Raw genomic sequence first — 25437 nt, forward strand, 5'->3', positions numbered from 1 at the left:
GTTTACAACACCCCTTGTGGTCCCCCTTTTTCCCCAGGGTGTCCCCCTCCTGGGCGGGGGCGGCGGGCCCCTGCCTTGCTCCTCCCTGGTCCAACCGTGGGCCGGGTGGGTGGCTGCCTGGAGTGCGGAGCGGATCTCCCTTGGGGGGTCCTGGCTCGTACCTGGGGTTGGGGCGGGGGGGTGCCCAGAACTCCTGGGTGGTGATGGGGTGCTCGTCTGGGGCTGTGGGCGCCCTTCTCCGGTGGGGCCCTGTGTTGGGCTCTCCCAGCGCGGCGGGGGGGGCTGCTCTCCTGCTTGGGCTGGGGCGGCGCTCTCTTTCCCCCCGTGCCTCCCTGCTCTCTGGCTCTGGGGGCCTCGCGGCGGTCCTGCTGGCCCTGGCCTGGGTGGCGGATTTGGTCGCCCGGGGGGCGGTTGTTCCCTGCATGCTCCCGTGTGGCGTTGGGGGGGTTCCGGCTGCCGCTGCGGCGGGGGTCTTGCCTGAGCACAGGTGTTAGCTCACCTTTGCACTAATAGTTTGCGTGATAGAATGAATGAAATATTTCACACTAGTTGGTTTTAAGGAATAAGTATGCGTGTGTGAACACTATCTGTTTTGTGTACATGTGGACATTTTTGCAGCTAGCATGTGTGTTTATATCATAACACTGTTTATAAGATTTTCAAACATGGTTGAAATGAATAAAGTTTGGCCTCAATTACAAAAGGGGTTTATTCAGACATACCTTTGGTTTGTCTGAAGATTAAGAACCCCTATTGTTAAAGTAAAATATGTCCAACACAAGAGGCCCTCAGCTCCCATCTGCCTGCCCAGCTGTTGGACAGGACAAGTTAAAGAAAAAAAAAAAAAAAAGAACCTGTGAACTTCCAATCAGAGGTAGACCACCTTAAGTCTGCACCACGGCTGCCAGTAAACAAACAAACGAACATAAAGGGCAAAGCTCTAACTCACATTCACAGTGAAAAGGGATTTTATTAGCCACAGAAATCCATTCATTATGTCTATTCATAGCTGACAGCTCAGGAAGGATATGAGAAGGGTGTCAGAGTTAAGCGTCCCGGTCACATCTTCTCTTTTTAATTAGGCTTCACACATGTATTTACCTCTGGAGTAATTACACTGTGACTGCTCCCAGTGCCACTTTTTAAACGAGATGAGATCTGGTACGTAAGCTAGGTGGTTGAAAGGAATTTCCATTGAAATGGGCTTATGCTTTATGGCTTGTTTCATTTTACACAATTGCAGTTGGGTACTGACTGAAAGAGAAAACATTTGATTTTACAAGTTCATCTGCATTGAGGGCCAAAAATATACTCTGAATACTTGGTTTTACAACTATTACACAGAGCACTACTTCTTCATTCCAACGGTATTACCAATGTTTTCTCACCACCACTCACAAAGGTGTTGAGCTTTGTATAAAACGTCAATATGGACACAGGAACATCCGGGGAGGTCAGACAGGATTTTTCTGCCCCGGAGTTGCATGTTTGGTTATAAGGCAGACTGTGAGGTGACATGTTCCTTTGGATCACAATGGCCTCACGTGAAAAACGTTGGCCTCTGAGGAGTTCCTGCTTTTGGAGGTAACGTCTAGCTGCTGGAACTCATCCCCAGTGATCATGAAGACAATGGAGGATGAATTGAAGGTGACTCTCTTTTTGGGCCGATGCCGGCTGCCGCATGACGTGGATGCAACGATCGGTCGGATTGGGCGCTCCACTGGAGTCAGGGGGTGTTCTTTCAGGGTGCACTGAAGCCAGGAGATCTTTGAGCAGAGCCGTGAGCCAAGCAGCTGCAGAAAGCAGCGCCGGAACTGAGATAGAGGGAAGAGAGGTTGACATGGGATGAGACTGGACCATTATGCATTCACTTTCAAAAGATTTAGCCAAAGACAGACAGCTGAGATTGGTGTAGCTCATGGTTTCACTTCCACAACTTAAATCACATGTAACACAATTAAAATAGGACACTTTGTAAAACACTTAAATTAGCGCTGCTATATTTGCAACCATAATGTTAAGTTTATTCACTTTCTACTCAACCCTGTTACATCTGATATGCTACCAATGGATGAAAGATAAATACTGAAAGGAAAAGTAGGTCCCCTTGATAACAGTCCCTCCAGTTATAGTTTCAGTCCCTCCAGTTATAGTTTCAGTCCCTCCAGTTATAGTTTCAGTCCGTCCAGTTATAGTTTCAGTCCCTCCAGTTATAGTTTCAGTCCCTCCAGTTATAGTTTTCAGCTTCTTCCCACTTTCGGCTTCTCCCATCAGGGGTCGCCACAGCGAACGAGTCGCATGGTAAACTTGGCAATGTTTTACGCCGGATGCCCTTCCTGACGCAACCTTCTCAAACCGGGCTTGGAACCGGCAGAGGTAGAGAAGGGAACAGGGAGCAGCCCGGAGTCGAACCCGGGTTTCACGGACGGAAGGCGCCGCAAACCAGCACGAGAAACAGCACATGGCTCCAACCTTCAACACTTAAAGAGCCGTTCTGGTCAATTTCTTACAGACTACAAACCAGTAGGAGCCACAGAGTCTTTCTTCACCATCTAGAAAAATTAGATAAATTAGTCTTTATGTTATTGTTACTAATATAAAAAATATAAATTTACTTTTTTTTGGCATAAAGAAAACATAAATTGACGTCTGAGTTGTGGGTGGGACTGCTGCCGCAGAGTGAGCCCACCCCTACTTCTCATCATCCATCTGTTTACACTCTCTCACACTAGCTTACAGCCCATTGCACCTCCAAGCTAACATTAGTGTTGCAAATAAATGGTGAGCAATAACATAGCTATCCAGCCATACAGTTTCGATCCAGATTCTAGCTCAGATTAGGAAAACAAAGACGTTCATGGATCTATTTTCTGACAGTGGATGTATCCGAATAGAGCAGACCGGGAGCTACGATTTAGTTTACTTAACTATTTTTATACTTTACTATTTACTTTTAATTTTGCAGTTACTTTTTAAAACTAAAACCTTTTATGGACCCTCATGTTGCAGACCCCTGGCCGAGCAGAACAGAAAAATAAAAGACAAAAGCCTTCAGTTACAAACCTTTCTGTTCATGAACACATAGATTAGGGGGTTGTACGCTGTGCTGGACTTGGCAAAGAAGGATGGGACGATGGCCACGGTTGGAGACACCATGCTCTTCTTGCCAAAGGCCTCCATCATGGACACAACAGCGTAGGGGGTCCAGCACACCAGGAAGCAGGAGATCATCAGCAGAAACATTGCAGCCACTTTTTTCTCGTACCGCAAGATCTTGATAATCTGAACTGTCTGGAGGTCTTCAATGGAGCGTAGCTACAACAAAGCAGAAGCAGATCAAACCTTCATACATGCTGTGTTTATTATGGTAATAGCACCCAAAAACCTTTTTTCTGTCTTATACTTTGATACCAAGAAACAGATGATCTGTTAAGCAATAATTTAATGTTTCCCTCAAAGTAGTCAATTAGGGTAACTCATAATTACTGAATTTTACCCAATCTGTTCAGTTTTCATACTGCTTTAACATGCAATGAGCAGTTTTATGACAATCAAAACAACTATTCATCAATACTATGAGTCAATTCAAGGCAACCTATCTTAAAGAAAGTCATGTATATCTGCCCTACCTTAAGAGCGAAATGGCATTTCAGCACCTGGTTTGAGCATTAGTCACCCTACATTGGGGGGCCAGTTTTTATTTATGCACTCAGTCATCTGGTAAATCCAAAAATGTACTGACAAAACACTTTACTTCACTGAAACATGCCAAAATGTGGAACCCAATACCTTAAGTGATTCACGTCAGCAGGGCTTTAGGAATACTTATTTTGTAGTGGTGCTGGCTCCAGCTCTCAAACAAATGTATTTATTGTCTCCTTGTCAAAATAATAAATACAAAAAAAAGGTAGAAGTTAAAGTCCAGCCTGGTTTAATGTTTATTCTGAACTTGTAACTGACCTTGTTGCTTGAATTCAAGCTACACCGAACACATTACTCATAAAAAAAATCTTAAAAATTTGTGGTATTTTGCTTCCTAGACTAATTTCTACAATCTTGATATTTCCTGTGGTTGACCGCGTGTCCCACACAGGTTTGCCTATTTTGCCCACAGCCAGCCCCCTGTCCAGCTGGAGGGGCAGTTGTGACTAAGCCAAAGGGCAAGTCCTGTTGATTTTTTGATCTTCTTAAAACAAGGTATCGCAGTACTTCAACATGCATTGGCAGTGCATTGTGGGATTTGTTGCGTATTGGTGACACATGCGGGCCAGCTTTGCTAGTGATCAGGTATTATTACACCATGGGCTTGTCAGGACCTTGAGGTTGATACTGTATGTGACCTATTTTCTATGATAAGCGGAGGACTTTTCCAGATTTTCTGACTCTATAGAAGGAGGTCAGCAGCTCAGGCATAAAAGCAAGGTTGGAGTAGCTCTCTCTGAAGATTTTCTAACAATACTGCATGATGATCCTCTGCCATGCTTTATGTATTGTGCAGTGATCAGTCTTGGGGCTCAGAAAATGTAACAGCCGATTCTTCCAACAGGAACTTTGATGAAAACAGTCATCTTGTTCCTTTGGAGCCAGCAGTGTTCAGGCTTTTTCAAACTTATAAAAGACTTCATCAGTTTAGCCATGCTGGATGTTCTTTGGGATTTATTAGGCTGTAATGGAAAAAACGAGGAAGGCAGATAATATTTTACCACCCGTTAAAAATAGAATTGAGAAAAGACACGGAATAATTGTCATTTTCTTTCTAAACCGTCTTGATCAATCACCTTCAAAATAAAAGCATCAATCTGAGCCTTTTCCAGAGGTCTAAAACAGCAGGACAAGAAGCAGAAGCTGAAATGATCAAATTATCAAACAGGTGATTACATCAACAAGTCATCAGTTAAAACGTCAATACTACAATGAAACCCTTAACAAGGAACATGTTTAGACAGCAATGGCTTTTATCTGGTAAAATATTTGCAAAGAGGATTATTAGTACAACCTAAATTAGATGAAAGTTAACTCAGGGTTCATGTATGTTAATGCCATAAAGGCTTTCATGCACGAACAGAGCTTTAAGCCATGAAACCTGTTTGTCTTTTTTTCTTACTGGTGTTGCAGAAGCGGAAGCACCGGCCTGTTTATTCACGCACGATTCAGACATGCTCAGTTGCTCCTGAATGTAATGAAAACAGTTCTGGAGGGGAGAAGAGGCCCATTCACAAATGTGCTTACATTCTGTCCTGGTTAACCGGGTAGTCAGGAAGAATGCATTTTCCAGTTTAAAAGCCCCTGAGCTTTGACTGAGGTCAGTAAAATGCAGATTATTTCATTTAATAATTACCATCAATTATGTTTGAAATGTGAGTGTCCTAAGAGCAGCATAAAGAAAACCAAAGGCTGTAATGTTTCCCTCTGCAGATCAGGCACGGAGAGGTCATTCATTCATTCATTCATTCATTCATCTTCTTCCGTTTGTTCCCTTCGGGGTCACTGGGCTGCCAGTCTGTCGCAGGGTGCACTGAGAGGTCAGATAATAGAAATCCAATAACCGAAGAGAAATACGGCCTTACATGGTTAAATAAGGTCATATATTTTGTAATAAAAGTCTTTATGATACTTTCCAGACATTTATTGTACACTAATAGTCTCTGGCTGCCATACTTGCTGCTGAGATAACTGCACTAAAAGGTTATTTTTCATTTCATCAAAAAACATTTAATGTTAGGATTATGGGAATCAATTTAAACTGTTTTTTAGAGTTCAGTGAGAATAACTGTCCTCAAAGAGGGCTAAAGGATTCAAGGAGCACTAATAAAAAACTTTAGAAAACCTGAAAAATATGTACCGTATCTTTTGCACTAAGATAAGGTGCACTGCACAGGCTGACATTTTTTAAATTGTGTCAGTGTACCTTATAATCTAGAGCAGTTTATATATGGATTAATTCTGGTTGTGCTTAATAACATCAAAGCTGTTTTGAGAGGTACATGGTGCTGTGTCAAAATGTTTGGTTGGGAGTTTTTGTAAATGTCAGAGATCTGTCTCTCCCTCTGGTCATGGGTGGGAACCGTCTCCAGAGTTCTAAGTGCATTACATCTCCCAGCAACCCCAGCGCCACAGTTTCTGGATGCCACACCTGACTCATTTGCAATCACTCACAGTATAACTAAGCACAGTACTGAGCCTCACTCAGTGCGAAGTATTGTTTGTGCCACTCTGCCTGCAATAGCGTGCCTGATCTGATCAGATCTGATCTCCTGACTCTGTTTTGTCTCTGACTCTGTTTGACTGCCGCCTGCCCTGACCCTCGTCTGGATCCTGACTACCCCCATGCTCGTGATTGACTCCTGGATGCCTGACCCTAATTTAGCTCTGTGGACTTTTAGCTGAGCTAATAAACCTGCTGCTTTTTGATCCAGCCGTCTGCCTGTTCTTGTGACGGTAAGGATGCTAAAACAGCTAACATGTAGTGGAGAAGAGCTGTTTGTTACATCCAGGCTCAGTGGGTGCAACATAAAAGACACAACCAAGGGCTTACGGTACAAAACAACCAGGTTTATTCCCAGTGATGTGGAAACACTAACAACAAATATCTGAGAAGGGAAAAAGGCTGCTGTGTCAAGCATGAGTCATCCTGCTAGTGTGGCTGCCAGCCATGGGAGAAGGGGGGAAGGGAGGAGCCAAAAAGGGCCTTCTTAATCCTCCTCTATCAGGTGCTTCTGGGGCAGGCTGGGAAACCTGAAGCTGGAATAAAGAAACTGAAAAGACAAAAAAAGGCTTACATAACATCCCCTCCCATAAGCATGTTGGTCGCCAACATGCACAACGTTTTCGGCTACTCACGACCTGTAAAGGGCATCCGCAAGGACATTATCACGTCATCGAATATGGCGGATGTCCAAAACGAAACCTTGCAAAAACAGGCACCACCGCATCAGACGCTGATTAGAATTTTTCATGCGTTGCAGGCCAACCAGTGGATTGTGGTCTGTATATACCACTACTGTTTGGGTGGAGGAAACGTAGACCTCAAAGTGTTCAAGAGCCAAAATCAGTGCAAGGGCTTCTTTTTCTATGGTGGAGTACCGGAGTTGATGGCAGTTAAAGTTTCGAAACAAGTAGCAAACTGGATGCTCAACTCCTGATCGATCTTGAAGAAGGACAGCTCCAGCACCAACCTCACTGGCATCCACTGCAAGTTTAAATGACAGGTTGAAGTCGGGAGCAACAAGAACAGGGGCACACGCCATCAATGATTTCAGGTTGCTAAAGGCCACATGACAAGCCTCAAACCACTCAAAGGAAACCTTTGGGCTGAGCAATGTGGTTAGCGGAGCAGCCACAGTAGCAAAGTTTTTACAGAAACCCCTATAATAACCGACCATGCCGAGAAAACGCCTGAGGTCACGTCTTGTGCTAGGAACGCAGAAGTTCACAATGGCTTCAATCTTCGCTTCGACTGGACAGACCCGTCCACAACCAACCACTTTTCCCAAATAGGTGACCGTAGCTTGTCCAAACACACACTTTGCAAGATTCAGTGTTAGGTTAGCCCAGTGCGTCTCAAATAGTGGGGGGGGCGCGGTGCGATGCCAGGGGGGCCGTTTTAGGCACAGGCAATACGGGCAATTGTCTGGTGCGCAAATTTAACGTGGGGGCGGCGGCGACAGCGGCTCAGTGCTTGGAAAAAAATCTGTGCCTCTATTGGGTTCCTATTCTCTGTTAAATCACAGAGTTTACAGCCTGAAACCTGTGAATCACCGTATCTGCAGCCGCGCGCTCCCGTCTCCTGTCACAGGCGGCTGCGTGTGTGAGAACGTAAGGGGAGGGGTGGTGTGGGCTCTCTCTGCCAGGTGGAATGGGGCACGCGGAAGAGAGCTGCAAGCGCTGTCTGTTGCCCAACACCAGGATCATCACGTGCCTTTAGATTCCTCAGTTCATGCTAATAATGTCATTCTTTATTAACTATTGTAGACATTTTTAAGATGTGTCTTTATTTTCTATAAATGTAATCTTTGTCTGTCTGTTGTTTAGTATTTGACAAAAAGACAGCGGGTAATGCAGGAAAACAGCTGCACTTCATGACATCAGAAAATAAACAACCATTTAGAAAAACAATCAGCACAATGTTTTTTACCTATTTCTTCAGACTAAAAGCGTAAAATATATTGGTGCTGATGTGTTAATGTTTCAGATCAATTTATATTTAATATTATTTATTGATTGAATTATTCTTCTCAGCATCAAATGGTTCAGTTGGTCAAAATGTTTCTAGTTTAAATAAGGAGTTTAATACAGGCACTTTACTGTACCCTCACTGAGTGAATTAACATCACTCAGTGGGGGTCCTTAGGCAAGACCCTTAACGCGATCGGCTGCAGCTCACCGCTCCCCCAGGGATGGGTCAAATGCGGAGAAGAATTTCCCCATTGTGGGATCAATAAAAAATATCAATTAAACTTCTTTTCTGCTTTAGACTAGAACAGGGTTTCTGTGTGACAAAATAAAGTTAATATGATTTGAAATTTGAAAGAGGATTCATTTTGCTTTTGTTAATGTTAAAAGATACAATTTTAAGTATACTTGCACAATTTTTATAGATATTTACCTAATATATATATTGTCACTGCACGAGTGTGTGGGGGGGTGGGGTATGGGGGGGGGTAGGGGGGGCGCGAAACATTTTCTTTTTCCTAGGGGGGGGCTGGCAAAAAATAATTTAGAAGCACTGGGTTAGCCTTGGTCAACCTAAAAAAAACATCACTGAGTTTTGACAAGTGGTCAGGCCAACAAGAGCTGCAAACCACAACGTCATCCAGGTAAGCTTCACAATCTGATACACCCCTTAGCACTGTGTTTATCAGCCGTTGGAATGTCGCTGGCGCGTTTCTCATACCAAAAGTCAAGACCGTAAAAATCATCCGGGGTAGCAAAAGCTGAAATCTCACAAGCCCTGGGGGTCAAAGGAACTTGCCAATAGCCTTTAAGTAGGTCTAGTTTTGTGACATAAGCGGCAGATCCCACACGGTCAATGCAATCATCCAAGCGGGGCAAAGGAAAACAGTCTGGCTTAGTGAATGAATTAACCTTCCTAAAATCAGTACAAAAACGTGGTGACTTGTCAAACTTTTGAACTAGGAGACAAGGAGAGCTCCATGGACTGGAGCTATGCCGAGCAATCCCATGTTGTAACATGTATGATACCCACTGTTGCATCATCCAATGCTTCTCTGGGTTTATTCTATATGGATGTTGCAAGGGGGGGCCCAACGCAAGGCCCCGCCCGAGAGGAGCGCCCACAACCCCAGACGAGCACCTCATCACCACCCAGGAGTTCTGGGCATCCCCCCGAGCCAGGACCCCCCCAAATGAGACCCGCTCCGCGCTCCAGGTGGCCACCCACCCGGCCCACGGTTAGTCCAGGAAGGAGCAAGGCAGGGGCCAGCCACCCCCGCCCAGGAGGAGGGCACCCAGGAGAGAAGGGGGTCCACAAGAGGTGTTGTAAACATGGCCCGACCAGGCTCAGCCACAGTTGGAAATTTGGCGAGGCCCGGCACCCAGGGACCAGGACCAGAACCCACACCACAGGGACACGGACAGCCCCCGGCTCAGGTGTGATGTGATCCCCGGCTTTTGGCCTTGGCAGAAAGCTCAGGGATCCCTCTCCCCGTGCGGAGAGAGCACTGCCGGGCCCAGGAAACCAGCAGCCCGGGGACACGGCCGCCGTTGCCAAGGGCCCAGTACCCCCTACCAGGGATGGGGTAGGGGACACATGGTCCGAGGTCCCACCTTCCTTGCGAAATGCATGTGTGTTTGTGAGGGTGTGTGTGTGCATGTATGTGTGTTGGAGTGTACATTGGAGGAGTAAAGGGTGTGTGTACTAAGGGGGTGCAATTAAAATTGATGGGTAGGGACTGAGGGGACATCTCCTGATTACTCACATTGATGTCCCTTCACCCTCCCCACCAAGGGGCCCTAAATGTCCAAGGTGCAGTTAAAATTGGCGGGTAGGGGGCTAAAAGGACATCTGCTGCTTGCTAGCAGTGATGTCCAAGCACCCCCCCTACCAAGAGCCCTACATGTCTAAAGTGCAAATGAAACCGAGAGAGGGGGGGTTCATTCCATACGGCAACCATGGGGGGGGGGACCACTGCCAAGTAGCACCCCCCCAAGGTGCATCGCAGGCTAAACCCCCCACCCCCTCACCCTAATACAAGGTTATATGAGGAAGGGGGTAAGTCGGGGACAGCTGGTAGACTGTCCCCAGGTGGTCAAACAGCCCCCCCCCCCAGGTCCCCTCAGCCCAGGGGTCCCATCCCCCGAAGCGCAGACCCCCAAGGCCCCACACCACCCACCCCACACAGAGAGAGAGGAACCAGAAAGCGCCACCCCCACCCCCACCCCCCCCCCCACCCCCACAGCCAGTCCAGGATGGCACTCATGTCACCTAGCACACAAAGTGACGGTGAAGCTGTGATTGAAACCTTAAGCCAAACTGATGGCACATACCTGCTGCCAGAGAGCCTGGACAGGTGTGCAGAACCACAGTGCATGCGTGTAGCTGTCAGGTAGATTACTATCACAGTGCTGGTTGAATTGTATGTTAAACCATTATTGGTTACATTTAACTCCATGTAGGTGTTTATCTACATCCTTAAATGCTGTATTCTTTAGCTGAGAGCCTTGTCCACTCTGCTACACAGATCACCCTCCTGTCCTTTACAATCACAGTTGTGTTTGTTGTTTGTGAGTGGAGTACAATCTAACGTATTTGTGAAGCAAGCTGACTAACAGGAGAAAACAAAGCTGAGGAACACGGTTGAAGACGCCCCATCCCTATAGACACCTGCAGTGTTTTGGTTTTGCAGTTGAAAATAATGACAAGGAAGAGAATCCCTGACAAGACGGAGACTGTCTGCAGGCATCGTTTGACTCATATGTCACACAGCGAGAAACACATCTTTGGAGGCGCAATCCAGCAGACTCGCTCCTGTCTGCCAAATGCAGAACTGCAGAGATTTTAACAGCTGGGAAAAACAGCAAACATTCACTGATGCTTTTCAACCAGCATAAAGTGAAACTTCAGATAAACAGAAGAAAAGAACTCTGAACCGAATCCGAATTCTTCTCCTACCGCTACGGTAGTGTCTTCTAAATTGGACATTATTACCACTTGATGCTGCTGCGCGTAGCTGCCATAACAACATCTGTTTTATAAGAAGTCATGCTAAAACAAAAAGTCATGACTTTCACGTAAACGCCTGTGCTTCAGAGGACAGACCTTCTCAAAGATAGCTGAGGAGGAAGTCACTTCATAGAGACTGGCAGATGAAGTCCATGCTGATGATGATCCTTTTATTTAGTAAAGGACAAATGAAACCAAAATCCCCACATTGCATCACTGCTGCAGCGCCCCGTCTGTATTTCTGGGACCTCAGATGGAAGCACAAGACTTTTTCCTCATGCCCTGCTGGGGACACAGTCAATGCAAACGTTCTTGTCTCTCTGCAAAGAACGGAGTTTGACTCGTCTTTTTACAGAAAAACCTGTTAATTGAGGAATAAATAGCTGATGACACACCTTACATTTGTTCAGTGAATGATCATTTATGTAAAATCAAATTAAAATGTGTTTTGTTATTAAACTTTACATTGTATGGCGGTGAAAATGCTCTTTCCTTTGAAATGTAACCTCACTCTTAACCCTTGTGCTATCCTAGGCACTTTAACATTGGGAGTTGGGTCATCTAGACCCACTAGACAGTGCGCTGAACCTTTTTTCTTCAATGATTTGTGATCTTCACTGGTGTCCATGGATTACATGAAATCTTTCCACCTTTATCCACCTTTGTCATGGTAGGGAGAACACTAGTGTGTTTATGTTGAAAGTGTAGTGGAGTTTGCACTACATTTAAGGACACTGCATCACAGTGTAGTTCTCCCACTGCACTGAAGCAGAACGGCAGAGCCTCCAGAGAGGTAAAGACAGCACAGAGGATCATCGGCTGCCCCCTCCCCTCACTGAAGGACATCTACCAGTCACGCTGCCTCAGCAGGGTGACTAACATCACCACTGACTCCACCCATCCTCCTTTCCCTCTGTTTGATCTGCTGCCCTCTGGAAGGAGGTACAGGTCCATCAGAACCAGGACGAACAAACTAAGGAACAGCTTTTTTCCACAGGGAATCACCTTACGGAATACACACACATCCACCAACCACACTCCACTCTGACTTTTTACAAACACTTAATTACTGACCACTACACGTGTGTGCAATAACTGACTTCTGTGCAATAACCTGGTCTCTGTGCAATAACACACAATATCTACTACGCTGCGTTCATGGCAACTCAACTCATTCTATTTTTTTATACGTATTTAATATTCAATTGTTTCTGTACATATTGTACATTTTGTTTAGACTTGTAAGTTACAGTGATATCAGTTTTATTTAATTCTATTTTATTTTATTTTTCTTCACCACTCCAAGGCTGCTGCAATTTCATTGTATCACCATGTACAATGACAATAATGGATTCTGATTATAATCTATAAATTTATCACATGACACCAGGTTTAGTAAACGTCAGCTGAAAGGGGGCTCAGGTCTTCAGTCTTCTTTTTGTGATTAAAGCAAAGCAGACCTACGGTGATGACTACCACAATTAAAAAAGCAAAACAAATGAAAGACAACAATACATTTTAGAAATTAAAACCAAATGAAATGAAATAAAAAGAAAACATTTAAGAAAACAAAAGTTATTTCCAGAAATCCCAATGAAATGTTAAGAAACAAAACACAGTAGGAAACCAGAAAAGGTGGGTCCAACATGACATCACTGATTGGATGATGTTGGATTTTGACTTTTGAGGGTTTTTATGTGTCTTCAATGTCCACATACTAATAAGTTTGATGATTAGTACGGAGCAGATCCAGCATCTCTCCATGACAAACACGTTTAGGTTGAAATGATGGACACGCATCATCAGAGATGGCCAATAGCACCAGCTTCTTCTGGTTTCTTACCGTTTCATTTCTTGACATTTAACATTTTGATTTTCTCAAACGTTTTATTTTTATTGAATTTCCTTTTCTAGTGTGTTTTGGTTTCTAAAATATTGCTTTTTGTTTATTTGTTTTGCCATTTCAATTGTCGTTGTGCCAGATGCAGCCAGTGTGTCATTTCTGAGCATCCTCCCCATATTTAAACAGAACGACTGAGTTTTATGGCCACCAACAAACAAACAAAAAGTAAAATTAGATAACATGAGAAAAAAAACTTGTAAATTTCTATAAAAAAGTGAAAGTGATCCCACAGAGCAGCAAGTAAACGCCGCGCAGCAGCAGAGCAGACCAACTAAACTCAATGGAACAGGTGAGCTGAATGTTTATTGATAACATTAAAAATGTCTGGAAGCTCATTTGTTTGAATTACGATTTATTAATGTTTTATTTATTGATGGGTGGTTTTCAGGATCTCTGCAGCCGTTGATGAAGACGTCGGTGTCCCTGCAGATGTCTGCTTCAATCCTTTCTTCCTCCATGAAACCAAGATCTCTACGTCTGTGTGACGCTTCCGTCTGAGAAGGAGCACTTTTTGGCATTGTCAATGTTTTAATGCTACCATAACAGACTATTTTCATTCATCTTTATTGTTTTATGTTGAAACGGGACGTTTCATCTGCAGGAGGGGGCGTATGTTACACTGTTTAATTCCACATTGGTGTTCAGATGACAGGTTCATGACATAATGTGACAAATGAACTTCAGTTTATGTGAATGAAAAGGAGAATAAAGGCTACAGCGGTTCTCTACACCCAAGCGTGTCTCTGAGCTCCTTATTTTACATATAAACTCAGCTTTACTGACACCGTACCCCGGAAAGCCGTCTACACTGACAATGAAAAGGTTCAGAACTTCTTTGTTCTTGAAACTTATCCGGAGATAAAGCTTCACAAAATGCTCCACATATTTCATCTTCAAGCCAGGTTCCGATAAACGGAAAACTTTGGTGTTTTTCCTCGTTAATCAATGACTTTTTTCTCGTCAATGATCGCGATTTTTTCTCGCAATTTTTTTCCAATTTTAAAATCTCGTAATTTAACAGTTAGGACTTTTTGCTTGTAAATGTGCGATTTAAAAGTCGTAATTTAGAAAAACCAAAAAGTTTGTAAACTGGCCCTAAAACTCCGTGGTAGAAGAGAGCTTAACTGTGGTGGCAACGTTTTCCTCTGCCACCTTCAATGCTTCAGGTCAGCCTGTCCATCCTCTCTGTGCCCCGTCTTCCTGTTCAGCAGCCTCACCATATGCTTACATAACAGCCTTACCATTCTCACTGCGTAGAGGATGTTCCCGTAGCAGTAAATCATGATACCAACAGGCACAAAGAAGCATCCAAGGAGGAAGAGGAGGATGAAGGCAGCATCGTTTGGGTCTTTAGATGCCCAGTCCAGGGAGCAGCCCAACTGGTGGATCTCCAGAGTGTAGCGGTTCCAGCCCAGCAGAGGAGCCCCCGTCCACGCCAGAGAGTACAGCCAAATGTGGCCGATGGCCCGCCACGCCCACGGGAAATCGACCACCTGGGCGTGGACCACCCGGATGTAGCGCTCATAAGCCAGAGCTGCTAGAGTCATGATGGAAACAATGCCTGGGAGGGGAGAGAAGGAGGTAGAGCGGCATGCTGGGTAATTAAGAGCGCTCACTGGAGGATCTGGGTCAGTGACTGCACAGCACGTCCTTCAACAGGAGATTTTCATACATTTTTAATCCGTTTCTTTGAGCATCACATTCAGACATTCTAGTCTTTAGCTTTGACAACAGACACAAAGTGACTCTTGACTCCCACACAGATGCACACGTCTCTAGAGACTAGACTAGCTGCCTCGTTCAGTTCCTACACAAAGTGAAGTGTTTGTTTCTATCAATAGTTCCATCTCCTGTTTGTCTCGTCTATCAATCTGTTTTAGGAGCCTTCAGAGACAAAGAAGGCGGCATCCTAATGACTGATTCAGACCCTTTAACTCTGTTGATGTTTTTCTACACACCAGATACGGTCAGTGTAAATTCCAGGTGACCTCTGCTGAGTGGGGACAGGTAAGAAAAGGTGATGGCCCGTTTGAAAGGCATCAAATCAAAGAAAGGGATTTCTGCAGTTCAGCCGTGCAGACTCATATGCAGAAAGGACAAAGTCAGTTAAAGGACAGTTGGATGGCAGATAAAAAGCAGCAGCCAAGCTTCCAGATGTGCTCTGATGATCCTGCAGCCTCCCTCCCATGAGGTGCTGCAGAGGAGAGTCCCACAGAGTGACCTCCAGAGCTCATCCACGCTCCTCCTCTTCAAATGATACATGGAAAGCCTGACTAAGCAGTGCACGACATGCACCTACAACAACAACACACACATTCCTGTCCGACAAAAAGAGATTGATTTTATTTTTCACTTTTAATTCAGAAAAATAAAGAGGGTCAGATTTGACCAACACAGAGTGGAATCTGTTCATTTGAACCGATCACTGCTTTTCCTGTCAGTTGATACTTTAAGCAACTGCTGACATTTATGTTATGAATACAAATCCTCTTAAACATTTCTTATTAAATGATGTATTTTATTATAGCTGGAGTGAAATCTGTGTTGGATTTAAACAGACAACCTAGATTAAATATGTCAAACGTAACATGATGTATTCATATGAGTTCATTCAAACAACAACAGAAAGCTACAATGAAATAAATGTTCGTTTTCTCACCGAACAGGCTGTTGCTGAACCCGTCCCAGACGCACGTCGCCTGGCTCCACATCCATCTCCCTTTGACGCACGAAGCCAGCGTAAAGTTGATCCCGACGACAGAAACCAGAAGGTCGCTGAGGCTGATGTTGACCAGCAGCAGGCTGGTGGGGGTCCGGAGGCGCTTGAATTTACAGTACAGCAGAATCACAAGCAGGTTGTTGCAGAACCCAAAGACTCCGATGGTTCCGATGATGACCGTCAGAAGTTTGTAGGTACCGACAGCGAAGACGGACCGCTCCTCGTGTCTGCCGGCTCTGCTTTCGTTTGCTGGATTCATGGCGAGAAGGAAAAGTTGTTTCCCAGCATAGTGAGGCGCGCGCGTCCGGGGCGCGAGACGCTGAGCTCCTGCATCACCGGTGATCCCGGCGCCTCGCGCGCGGCTGTTTTAAACACAGCTGGGGTTGGCCGTCTGCACAAAGTGGGTCAATGTACCAAAGTAAAGCAGATGTTACACTTCCGTTAACGTTTAAAATAACTTTGACATAAATAACAACTTTTGATTCCGTTTAGGAAAACGAACTAAATGGAAACAGATCGCACTAAACATTCTTTATGTTAAATTCCTGTGTTATAGCTTAGGATAATGGACAGCGGACGGGCCTTTTATTTTGAAATGAGTAGTATATTTCCTGTATTAATCCTAAATATGGGAGACCTGGTCATCTTTGTCTGATATCTGTGTCAAAAACCTTAAAACACAAACGAATGACGACCAATTCCACTGTGGAGAGTTTCAGATCATTATTGGTCGAATGCTATAAATCATCCATCCCATAGTTTTCCTGTTTCTCTTTATTCTAGTATCTTCCACCACTTTTTGGTGCTTAACCCCTCCTAAAATTTTTCAGCTATTTTGACCATTCATCTATAAAAATGTTCAGCTTTTTCCGCTTTTTCCAGTTGTGACTTTTGGTCCTTCAAATCCTTGAACTTTTAAAGATATTGCAGGATTTCTGCCTCTATTGAAATTCATGGGGAATCCTTGGTGCAGAAGCTCGCTGGTTCGATACCCGGCAATGGCATTTTTCACAAAAATATATTTTTTGTTATTGTGCTGTTCTCACTTTATTTATGGTCAACTTTGATCATTTCTTAACTTAATTTGTATTTTTGCCAATTATTCCCCTTTAAGTTTCATTTTCGTTCAGCAGTACAGCATTCAACGCTGCATTTTCCTCTGGAAATGCAGCTCCTTCTATCTTCTAAGTATTACTTAAAAAAGTGAATGTGTTAAAGTTATTTCAGTTTCCCTTGTGACTGTCAAACATTCAGTTAAGACAGGTAAACAGTGATCTGCCTAGATCTCCTAATTTACATGAAAATATCTATCACTTTAAAATGGTCATCCATGAGGATTCATGAAGATGCATTTTGACATTTAAAAATAACAAAAAAGCAATGTTCTGGAAGACAGAGATTACAGTTGTAGATTTTTTTTCGGAATGCCAAATTGAAATCACTTTGATTCACAGATTGGTGAAACCTGGAGAAATTTACAAAGAAATAATGAAACAAACTGTTTTAGAACAGCTGTAATCTCCTGTGGAAAAAAGAACAGGCCTACCCAGAAAATCACTGAAAAAACTAATGAAAAGTGATGTCCAGCTGCAGAAATGGGCTCAATGAAATGAAAGGACCATTCTTCGAAAATATTTAAACCTTTCCACAAGTGAATTTTGGATATTTTTTGGTCTGGTTAACTAAGAGCTGTGTGCTGAGACTGCACATCAATTAATCCAGAAATGATTGAAAACTGAAATTATCAAAGAGTTCTGCACTAAAGTAAACAATAAGAAAACAATGCATTGTTGCACTTATGCAGTTAGTTCAAAACAAACTTTTACATTAAAGTTTTGTTTTTTAAATTACTACTAAGAGTTAAAACCACCTCACACTAATAAATGTTTTGGTCCTTGTAAGAACCTGAGCAGAAAGCCTTGCGGCCAAAATTGGCTGTAAAAATGGACATATCAGAATCAGAATTACTGTATTGATCCCACACGTGGGAAATGTATGCGTTAACAAAGCAGCTTGTTATCATAAAAAGAAAATAGAATACAATAAAAACAAGTAAATGTAAACAAATAAGGTGGTATCATAATGACATAATCTGTTATTTCAATTTAGCTTCTCATTATCAAAATTTAGCAAAATGTCAACTTCAAAATGTTAACATCAGGTAGCTTTGCTAGTTTCTGTTTTCTCTCCATGGAAGTAAATAATGGAACATACCTCTGAAGTACCTCAGCCTGTTTCACTGAATGTTTTTGATTCTTCGCCTGACTCTCTAATGCAAAAGGTTAAAAAAATCAAGGCCTATTTGATATGTGCTAAAACTTTTTTTGTGAAGCTCTTCAAACAAAACTTTTAACAACTACTTCATTAGTCTAGCTGCAGCCAGAATCTCAGCATGTTTCCAACAGCCATCCTTCCACTCCAGGTGTTTGTGCAATGGCAAGAACTCTACCAGCGAGACGGGGGAGTGTGAGTTGGACTGTGTGGAAAAACGTCTGAAGCCCACAAATCCACCTGCTCCTGCAGCACAAGTCATTAAGTTGAAATGCTCGAGTTTCACAGCAACAGTGTTTGCATCTGACCAGCTGTTTACGTGCTTTCCTGCTAGCTTACAGCCCTCACAACCCCCAGCTGACATTAGCGGTGCTACAAAAATGACGAGCAATGACGTCCAGTTCTGATCCAGATTCCAGCTCAGACCAGGAAAACAAAGACGTTCATGGATCCATTTGTCGGACAGTGGATGATCAGAATGGAGCAGAGCAGAGCAGTGACCCTATTTTCTATGTAACACATAAGCCTTTTTTTCAAACGGCATTTTTTCATCTGCTCCTGATTCACAACGGTTGTAATAAAAAACAATTAGAAATGCAATTTTAAGCTTCGTTTTTAAACATATGTCCTCCATCAAGAAAAAAAATACCAGAAAGCACGTTAAAAACACCAATAACCACTTTCATTGGAGTGGGTCTTCAAGTGGAATCTTTTTGATAATTGAAGTTTTACTCTTCTGCATGCATGCAAACAGTCTCCTGCCTATGCAATTATTGCACATTACAGGGGAAGTCAGCTCTCTAATGAATTTAAAAAAGCAGCTCTTCACTGCCACAAACTTCAGCACCTCAGGCCTGACAAAGCTCTGTTTACCGTCACTGATCTGATTTAAGCGTTTCCTCATCCGCCCCTGTCAGTCTGCTGGGGTTCACTGAGTAAATGCCATCCAGGCTGACAGAAGAAGGCACTGCAGATCTCAGGAGAGGTGGATGACAGCTGAGCAGCTTATCAGTTAGATGAAAATACCACCTACTCACAAGACTCATCCTGAGACTTTTTATGTTTAGAGTTCAAAGTATTCAGTACAAACATAAAGTACTGTTGTTATCCAAATGTACAACAACCAGACATTAAAGCAACTGTTTCTGTGAAACATGAGGAAAAAATGACCTTCAGTTAGAAACAAAAATCTATTTCAGTGTTTGATGTGTGGCAGACAGTCAGAAGGCGGTTCAGACGTCAGCCACAGTGAGCTGCCATCAACACCTGCACACCTGAGAAGGACAACCCAATGCACCATTAAAAGATTCCTCATTACCTCAGTCAATGTGAACAGTCCTGCAAAACCAATAACTTTACATGGAATGCAAAACAGTTCCCACAGAAAAATAACTGTGATAACATTTTGCACATAATCTGCAAACATCTCTTAATTTACAAGAAGAATGATGTCTATGAGGATTTATAAATATGCATGAACATTTCATCAGTGGGATGTTTAAATATAACAAGAAGCAATATATTCTGGAAAAACACAAGATAATATTTTTAGATTTTGTATTATCAATGCCAAATAAAAAATCTGGTTCTCATAAAATGTGTGAATAGGGAAATTAGAGAATAGAGTAAAATTTAACCCAAACAATTTTAATACACCTGTAACTTCAGGTGGAAAAGTTAATACCCAGAAAATCATTAGCTGTGTTTACGTGAACAAAAGTAATCAGAGTAAACCACCATGTCTCTGAGGAGAGCAGCTGGACTCAGGAGAACCGGGTCTCCCGGTAGAACCGGGTCTCAGAGCAGAGGAGCAGCTTTGGGACGGTGTGTGAGCTAACGGAGGCAGATTTGAATTTAGTCCACAGAAACAATCAAGAGAATTTGTGTTTCCTGATGTTATTCCCACATATTTACCTGCAGCAAAAATGCTCATTGCTGCATTGACCGCATGGATTTTAACTACATCCACGGCTAAATGTTGTTGTTGGCACGTATTACACTTTAAAAAGAAAAAAGTTGATCCAACTTAATTGAATCACTTCAATTGGTAACACCTAATTGAATTAAGTTTATTCTACTTTATTTTTTACGGCTATCCAACTCAATTTGATAAGTTGACCTCACCTTAAAAAAAAAAAGTTTTACATTTTGTTTATCCACTTTAAATTGACACATTTTCCTAAAGTTTCAACCCAGCAATGTCTCGCATGACAAGGCAGGAACTCACATGTCGTGACCTCTGTCTTTAATATTGGGACATCTGATTTTTTTCCACACAAGGGGCTGGGTGATCATCCTCTCCCAAACTCTAAGTCATGGTGCAGAAATAAATCAACATAACAGTTTAAATTCCTAGTTAAAACAGAGTAAAACAGCTAGACAACAAAACACACGGACAAAAACTCACCCTGTTTCCGAATTACCGCTCTAACCCCTGTATAGTGCACTATAGGGTTTTAGTAGTTAGGGATTAGGGTAAGAATTCGGACACAGCCTCACACAAAAACCCCAATCTGCTCAGATAGGCAAAGAAAATGGTATCCCATAATTCCTTGCGCTGCCTTACATTATGACGTCATGACGCATTGACAGCTTCACACCAAAGTTACACCAGCTTAATTGAATGAAGTTGATTGAAAGTAAAATAACTATGTCAGACAACTATTTACTATTTTTACGTTGAATGAACTCAAAACAATGATTTACTTTCACCAAACTAAATAATTAAGTTCGATCAATGTAAAAAAGTTTATCTTTCCAACTACAACCCAAATACTCTTTTTAGAGTGAACCTAATCCTAACCCTTCTTCTGGCTCCGTGCAGCCAAGACTAAAGCACTGACCACACAGATTATAATAAATTGATGTTAGAACAGATGCTTCATCATAATCATATTAAAATCACGTTCAGAGGATCGTCTGCTCTTTGCTGCAGCTTGTTTGTTTCCAACAGAACTCAATATTTCTTCTTCTACGGCTGTTTCTGGTGTTTTACAGAGTTCTGCTCATGTCTGCATGATTTATTCTGACTGAAAGTGTGGCGTATGGAAACGTTTGTTATCAAGTTTTTCTGGGTCCATGTTCACAGTTCAGTTCTAATCTGATCTTTGATCCGGTCACAGATATTTTGAACATAGAACCTCAGCTAGTGAGAACAAATGTCTTTGCCCAAAATAACGTCCAGTTTCATGATAGCTGCAGAAAATTGGTTCAAAGAAACAAAAGGACTATACTTTAAAATATTCAAACTTATTTCACATTTTAATTTTGATATTTTATGGTCTGTTAACAAAGAGCATGTGTGCTGAGACTGCAGGGAATGAATCCAACTGAACTACATGGATGAAAATGATAGAAAACAGATCACAGCAGAACATAAACAACAAGAACAGAATGAATTTTTGCATTTATTCAGTTTGTTTAAAAGAATGTCAAGTTGTTCTGCAGAAAAAAACAGCCAGACAGCTAATGAAAAGCATTTCTCCTGTGGAAACAGGACTTGTGTTTGCTGGTTGCTCACTGCACTTTGTTAGCAGGAAGCTGGTGAAGGAAATCCTCAACGCCGGGCTAAATCAAACACGTAACTGATGTCTTTATCCATAAATGTTACCAAATGCATCAAATCTAGTCTGCTAATTCTGCTATCACCTGATAATGTCTCTATTTTTACCCAGTAATCCTGGCCACCCCAGAGATCCGTCATACATTGAGATTTTACTGAGATTGGCCCCCATAGAAATCTCTGAAGTTGTTGTCAGTGTAGCAGCAGAGGTTCATTTGCTTTCTCAACAGCACCAGCAAGCTTTCCGCCTCAAACCGGTTTCTCTCAGATGGATCCGTGCCATGTCATCCCTGCTCTAGCCCCGCAGCGCCGTAACGCACTGCTATCTACGGAAAACCTCTTTTTAAATGAACATATGTTCTCTTCATTTTGCAGCAGATGTCTCACAGCTGCATTAAAGCCATTTAATTTCATGAGGCTACAAATATAGACTCCTGTCATTTAAGAGGACCCTTTCTCTCCATCACACTTGTTGCTGAAGCATATACATAGCCTGCTGCGCCTTTGATATGTAAAGATCCATTCAAGCTCATTCCAATGGGAGATGCAGGAAAAAGCCCACCTCGTAAGTACAATCCTCATCCCCCAAGTTATGGCTGTGCGGATCTCCGTAAAAAGAAGTTGCATTAGACTGTGAACTGCTGTGTGAACTGCTGTGGGAATTTGTGAACAATCAACAAAAACAAACCATTTAGATTTGAGGTGAAGTCTTGACAGAGCAGGAAGTGCTGCCTGACTGAATTAAAAAAAGCTCAATCTAAATGGAGATTGCATCGGCACCTGCACACGATGTGCATGTGGAAGTGGGCCGTGTGACGACGTGACATCAGGAAATCTCGTTTAAACTAGTTTAATCTTTTTGTTTTTAACATACGGTAAGACTAAGGATTTGTTCAGCGCCAAGGACATCCTAAATTAAACACTAATCACTGTGAGTCATATCGGCGACCCAATTCCTCCCCTGCAGATAGCAAATTAATTATGGTATGTCAGCTGATTTCAAAAAAAGATCTTTTCAAAGGAATCAAATGAGAAGCTTCCACATTAACCCTATTTTAACCCCATTAAGCTTTTTTTTTGGTGCATCTTTATAGAGTCATGAATTATTCATCAGAAGACTATGTCTTGTTCTGACAGTAATTGGATGAGGGAGATGTCAGCTGTGAGTGGGAATAAGCATTCCAGGGAAGCTGAAGTGTCAAAAGTGTAAACTAGAACATGTGGTGGAAAGCAATCCAGAGGCATAAGTGATGCCTAGTGGAGCGTTCAGCCACGGAGCTTCCTCCTCTGCAGACGAGGATTCAAAACTCGTCGACAGTCAGACCTCATGAGGACTGTCTGATAGGATGAAAGTTGTTTCTGTGTTAAAACAACCTGCAGTAATTTAAAAAGGCAACTGTGGAAGGACAAGAATTCAGATTATTTCTGTCTGCACAAAAATGCTGTCGTGTTGAGCTTTTAGGTGAAAGTTTGTACTCTGTTCAAATAGAAACACTTTTTTGTTATGTATATTTTGAAAGGAAGACTTTATTTCCTTCATGTGTATTTTACCCACTGACGTTCACACTTTCAGATGCCTTTTTCCCCAGCAGTTTAAGGGTTTTTCATCCCTGCATTTTAGGATACTGGGCTGGAAAACATTTATGTTGATAAAAGAGAGCGTCCGCACTGGGATTTTCAGAGCGCTCTACCCACCAGAAATCCAACAAGTACACATTTCTATGGCTGATCTGCTTTTCTGTTGGAGCCTTGGAAAGAAAATAATAATCAGAACCTTTTAAACTGTGAGACAGCTTCTGTGAATATCTCTGGAGCTTCATCATTAATCATCAGAACTTATACGTTGAAGCTGCACAGCTTTCAACTTTGCAAACATCCTGAGTTCAGATTAAGTTAAATTCAACAGTTTTGAGGGAAATGGTGTAACAAAGCAAACATTTTATTTCAGACAATTGTAAGTGAGAAGAAATTCACCTTAAAGGACAGCCGTTGAGACAAAATCAGAGTTTAAAGATAAGATAAGATATTCTTTATTGATCCCACGTTGGGCAAATTCAATTGCTACAGCAGTTCAGTGCAAAAAAAAGAGAAATAAAAAAGAAGAGAAGAACAACAGCAATGTGCAAAAGAATGAAGGGTGTTCAAAATGTGCAAAACTACAAAAATACAAATACAAAATGTGCAAAAATACAAAAAGTAATACTTATGTACACTATCACGACATAACGTATGTTATGCGTAATAATAAAATTTAATAAATACAGTAAAAACACAGAATGTACAGATGGGCTATGGATGCATGATAACTGGTTGTAGATGCATATTTAAACTGTGGTATTGTACAATCTAACAGCTGTTGGAATGAATGACCTGGGGAACCGTTCCTTCCTGCATGGGGGATTGTGAAGAACCAGAAAAAACCTCAAGAGACAAGAAAGTGACAAACAAACAAAAACACTGGAGGACCTGTTTTGGGACACAAATGCATTAGTGACTACAACAGTAGAGGAGCATTTAGGAAGAGATCCAGTATTACTTCTACTCATCTTTACCATGCATGACTATCATCTTATAAGTCATGTCTCTTTAGTTGTCTTTAAAATGAGCAGCATGGGTGTCATCTTTAATGTCCTCTTCTGTCAATAGGGAGACTGATTCATGAACTTAGACTGATGCTTTTTAAGGTACAGCTTGAAGAACTGCTGCTCAGAAGATGCTTTAACATATTTTTAATGCAGAAATATGTTCATGGTTGTTCACAACTTGTTGCTTGATGCTGCTTCATGGTTTTACCCCCCCCCCCCCCTTCTATAATCACTGTCCTATTCCCCCCTCTCTAACATCCCTCTTTCTTCTTCCCTTCTTTCTTTTTCCGTCCGGTCCAACACAGAAGATTTTCAAAAAAAATTAAAATTAATAAAGTTTGGCCTCGATTACAAAAGGGGTTTATTCAGACTTATACCATGGTCCGGGTGAATACTCGATTCTGATTGGCTGCTGGGTATGCGTTAAAACCTGATAACCGCACGGTGAAAAAAGAAGTTCCGGTCGGCTAGCTTAAATGATTTGTATCACTGCGCCGGCTTCTGTAAAACAACCTTTTGCTTCATCATCTGGGCAAAAACAAGCGGTAAGCGATTAACTTTCCCTCTGAATGATGCTTTATTCAACCCATCGGGACGATCAGCATATATATTTCGCCGATTCTTGACTGCAGCAGTGGTGCTGCACGACATCGCGCCGCATCACGTAACATATAGTACGCTGTTTATGAGAAAAGTGATCCAAATCGGAAAAAAAACAAGAATTAAGGACTAAAACCTGGTTAATATGTATTGCTTTTGTAAGTGACCATGGTATAAGCGGGTTAATGGCCTTCGAAGTGTGCAGATACTACTTTTTAACGCACTTCGCGGAAGCAACCGTCCTCCGCTTCGCGTCGGACGGTTCAGGCTTCCACGGCGTGCGTTAAAAAGTAGTAACCGCACACTTCGTCGGCCATTAACCCTTACATACCTCTGGTTTGTCAGAAGATTCATAACCCCTGTTGTTAAAGTAAAATATGTCCAACACAAGAGGCCTTGAGCTCTAATATGTCTGCCCAGCTGTTGGACAGGACAAGTAAAAAAAAAACTAAAAAAAGAAACTTGTTCATACAATAAGTCGATATTCTTTGGCGGACAGGCTGCGGGCTGATTCCATGCTTGGGATAATGGGATAAACTCTGACCATAAACAAATAGCCCCCCAAAAAAGAAGAGGATTACCTCAAGGAGAGTATCTCCTGAAAGAAATGCCGAC

At 42.5% G+C, this 25437-nt stretch overlaps 1 protein-coding gene across 1 annotated transcript; it reads right to left on the minus strand.

The window, feature by feature from the left end:
- Positions 1 to 1529: 1529 nt before the first annotated feature.
- On the minus strand, positions 1530 to 16063 carry opn3 (opsin 3). Its single transcript, NM_001305403.1, is given in 4 exon segments — positions 1530 to 1814; positions 3064 to 3315; positions 14327 to 14646; positions 15745 to 16063. Coding segments are annotated over 4 exon segments (1176 nt in total).
- Between the last annotated feature and the right edge of the window lie 9374 nt (positions 16064 to 25437).

This window comes from Oryzias latipes, chromosome 15, assembly GCF_002234675.1.
Source record: "Oryzias latipes chromosome 15, ASM223467v1".
NCBI classification, from domain to species: Eukaryota; Metazoa; Chordata; class Actinopteri; order Beloniformes; family Adrianichthyidae; genus Oryzias; species Oryzias latipes.